The 3,529-nt window shown below is 46.6% G+C and overlaps 1 protein-coding gene across 1 annotated transcript in view; it reads right to left on the bottom strand.

Annotated features, from left to right (window-relative positions):
* Positions 1 to 447: 447 nt before the first annotated feature.
* The window catches only part of LOC113980788 (heterogeneous nuclear ribonucleoprotein L-like), a 6,736-nt gene continuing 3,654 nt past the window's right edge, over positions 448 to 3,529 (bottom strand). Inside the window, exon 5 of the mRNA XM_027708006.1 lies at positions 448 to 563. Within this exon, the coding sequence (XP_027563807.1) occupies positions 472 to 563 (92 nt within the window). The 3' untranslated portion in view covers positions 448 to 471. The remainder of the gene's footprint in view (positions 564 to 3,529) is intronic.

The following is a 3,529-nucleotide window of genomic DNA, read 5'->3' as shown; positions in this document are numbered from 1 at the left end:
CCCCCCCCCCCCCCCCCCCCCAAAATTTTAGGGTCCCCCCAGAGAGAAATTTTGGGGCTCCCAACCCCCCCCCACCCCCAGGACCACCCCCTTTGTAGGAAAAGGAGGGGGGGGCAAAGAGGGGGGGAAACCCCTCCCGACCCCCCTCAATTAACACAATCAGCACTAATTAACCCGGTGAGCCGCTAATTAACCCCCTAATGAGCCCCCCCTCCCCCCGAGCTGGGTGGGGGGAGGGGGTGGGGGCGATGGGGGGTTGAGGCAGCGCGAAACGGGGGCGAAAAGGCGACTTTTTATCAAAATCCTTTTTTAAAATTCCTTTTCAAATCCTGTTAAATTCCTTTTCAAATCCTTCTCAAATCCTTTTTTTATCCTCCCTCCTCGAGGCTCTTTTATTTTTTATATATTTCCAGACCAAAATTCATTGTTTTTTTGATATATAAAAAAAAAGAAGGGGCTACTTACAGCTGGTCAAGAAGGAGGGGGGGGCAAAAAAGTCCGTTTTGGCCCCACTTTGGGGGGTTTTTCTCTTACCCCTGGAGGCTCCGAGCGCGCTACGGCCCCTGCAGCGGCACAGGCAGCACAGTCACAACCAGGACCCCACATTTTGGGGCCAAAACACCACAAAAAGGGGGTTTCTGCTCCGGGCCGGGGGGCTGGTCCTCCTCCTGTGCGTGTCCTGTGGCCTCTCTGTGTGTTTTTGTCCTGGTGGCTTTTTATTTTTGGGGGATGTTTTTGGGTTGTTTTGCTCAGTTTGGTGTTTTTTGGGTCTTGCTGGTTGAGGTGGAAAAGTGGTGGAAAAAGTGGAGTTTGTCCTAAGGCAGATGGTCTTTGGGTGGTGAAAACCATCAGAGTGTGGTCCTGGAGTGATGGAAACATCCTAAAATGCACCGAAATGTGGCCTTGGAGTGTTGACTGAGTTCCTGAAATGCACCAAGAAATGGTCTTGGAGTGGTGGAAACATCCTAAAATGCATCAAATGTGGCCTTGGAGTGTTCTTGGAGTTCCTGAAAACCACCAAGAGATGGTCTTGGAGTGGTGGAAACATCCTAAAATGCACCGAAATGTGGCCTTGGAGTGTTGTTGGAGTTCCTGAAATGCACCAAGAGATGGTCTTGGAGTGGTGGAAACGTTCTAAAATGCATCAAATGTGGCCTTGGAGTGTTGATTGAGTTCGTGAAATGCACCAAGAAAGTCTTGGAGTGGTGAGAACCATCAGGGTGTGCTCTTGGAGTGGTGAAAGCATCTTAGAAACCATCAAGAAAATGGTCTTGGAGTGGTGGAAACGTTCTAAAATGCATCAAATGTGGCCTTGGGAGTGTTGATTGAGTTCCTGAAATGCACCAAGAGATGTCGTGGAGTGGTGAGAATTCCTGAAAACCACCAAGAAATGGCCTTGGAGTGGTGAAAGGTTCCTAAAATGCATCAAAATGTTGTCTTGGAGTGGTGGAAGTCTTAAAAACCACCAAAAGATGGCCTTGGAGTGTCGATTGAGTTCCTAAAATGCACCAAGAAACAGCCTTGGAGTGGTGAGAACCATCAGGGTGTGCTCTTGGAGTGGCGAGAAGTTCCTAAAATGCATCAAATGTGGCCTTTGAGTGTTGATTGAGTTCCTGAAATGCACTGAGATGGTCTTGGACTGGTGAAAGCATCTTAGAAACCACCAAGAAAATGGTCTTGGAGTGGTGAGAAGTTCCTGAAAACCACCAAGAGATGGTCTTGGAGTGGTGGAAACATCCTAAATGTGCTCTTGGAGGTGAGAGAATTCCTAAAGAATCATCTAAAAGAGCCTTGGAAAACCAAGTGTGGGGAGAAAGCCCTAAAAATACCCAAAGAAATGATCTCAAACATAAGAAATTCCTAAAAAAAAAAAATCACTAAAACCCCATCTTGGAAGGTGAACCTTCCAAGGAGGGGCAGAAATTCCTAAAAAACCCACCAAAAGTGGATCCTGGAGGTGAGAAAATTCCTAAAGAAAAGGCCCTCGGAGACCAATTCCTAAAACCCACCAAAACTGGGGGTTGGGAGAGAATTCCTAAAAAAAAAACCCTACTGGAATTGTGTCTTGGAAATGAGAAAATTCCTAAAAAAAAGGCTCTTGGAGTGTGTTGAGAAATTCGGGAAAAAAACGCTGGAATTGTGCCTTGGAAAGTTGAACCGTGGTGGGAAAATTCCTGAAAAACCACCGGGATTTTGTGCCTTGGGAAGTGAGAGAATTCCTGAAAATCACTGGGATTGTGCCTTGGAAGTGAGAGAATTCCTGAAAACCATGTGGAAATGCCCTGGAGTGTGACCGATGTCGCTGAATTCCTAAAAATACCTCTGGAATTGTGCCTTGGAATTGTGTCCTGGAAGTTGAACCGTGTCGAGGAAATTCCTAAAAACCGCCCAAACTGCACCTTGGAAGTGAGAGAATTCCCGAAAATCACCGTGATTGTATCTTGGAATTGTGCCTTGGAAGATTCGACCGTGGTGTGAAATTCCCGAAAACCACTGGAATTGTGCCTTGGGATTTGTGCCTTGGAATTGTGTCTTGGAAGTTGAACTGTGGTGTGAAATTCCCGAAAATCACTGGAATTGTGCCTTGGGATTTGTGCCTTTGGAAGTGAGAGAATTCCTAAAAAAAAAGAGGCTCTCGGAGTGTGACCGTGTCGAGAAATTCCTAAAAACCACCGGGATTGTGCCTTGGAATTGTGCCTTGGAATTGTACCTTGGAATTTTGTACCTTGGAATTGTGCCTTGGAATTTTGTGTCTTGGAAGTTGAACCGTGGTGTGAAATTCCCGAAAAACCTCCCAAAACTGTGCCTTGGAAGTGAGAGAATTCCTGAAAACCACCGGGATTGTGCCTTGGAATTTGTGTCTTGGAAGTTGGACTGTGGTGTGAAATTCCTGAAAACCACTGGAATTGTGCCTTGGAAATGAGAGAATTCCTAAAAAAAGAGGCTTTTGGAGTGTGACCGTGTCGAGAAATTCCTAAAAACCACCGGGATTGTGCCTTGGAAGTGAGAGAATTCCTGAAAACCACCGGGATGGTGCCTTGGAATTTGTGTCTTGGAAGTTGAACTGTGGTGTGAAATTCCTGAAAACCACTGGAATTTGTGCCTTGGAAGTTGAACCCGCCCAATCTGTGCAGAATTCCTAAAAATTCCTGTGTCCTGGAAGCTGAAATTGCCTGGTGAGAAATTCCTGAAAAACTGTGGCCTTTGGAAAAGTGAGAGAATTCCTAAAAAGAACCAAACCACTGGAATTTGGGCTTTTGGGAAAGTCGAACCCGCCCAAACTTTTTGTGCCTTTTTTTTTGGAAGTGAGAAAATTCCTAAAAAAACATGAAAAAAGCGCCGGAGCCGAGAGAGAATTCCCGAGTTTTTTCCACTCTCCCCCTCGCTCTGGGTTTTTCCTGGTGTTTCCTACTCCTGGAAAGGTGTTTTTTTTGGGAATGTTGGGTGGATGTGCCGTGTCGTCCCTCGCCGGGGGGTCCTGCCTTTGCTTCTCCGGGATTTTTGGGGGGGGGTTTTTTGGGCCCCCCCC

This window comes from Neopelma chrysocephalum, unplaced genomic scaffold (assembly GCF_003984885.1).
Source record: "Neopelma chrysocephalum unplaced genomic scaffold, ASM398488v2 Primary Assembly neopelma1_95204, whole genome shotgun sequence".
Classification (NCBI taxonomy): domain Eukaryota; kingdom Metazoa; phylum Chordata; class Aves; order Passeriformes; family Pipridae; genus Neopelma; species Neopelma chrysocephalum.
The sequence above is the reverse complement of the archived record's forward strand: the minus strand, read 5'-3'. Positions and strand labels throughout refer to the sequence as shown.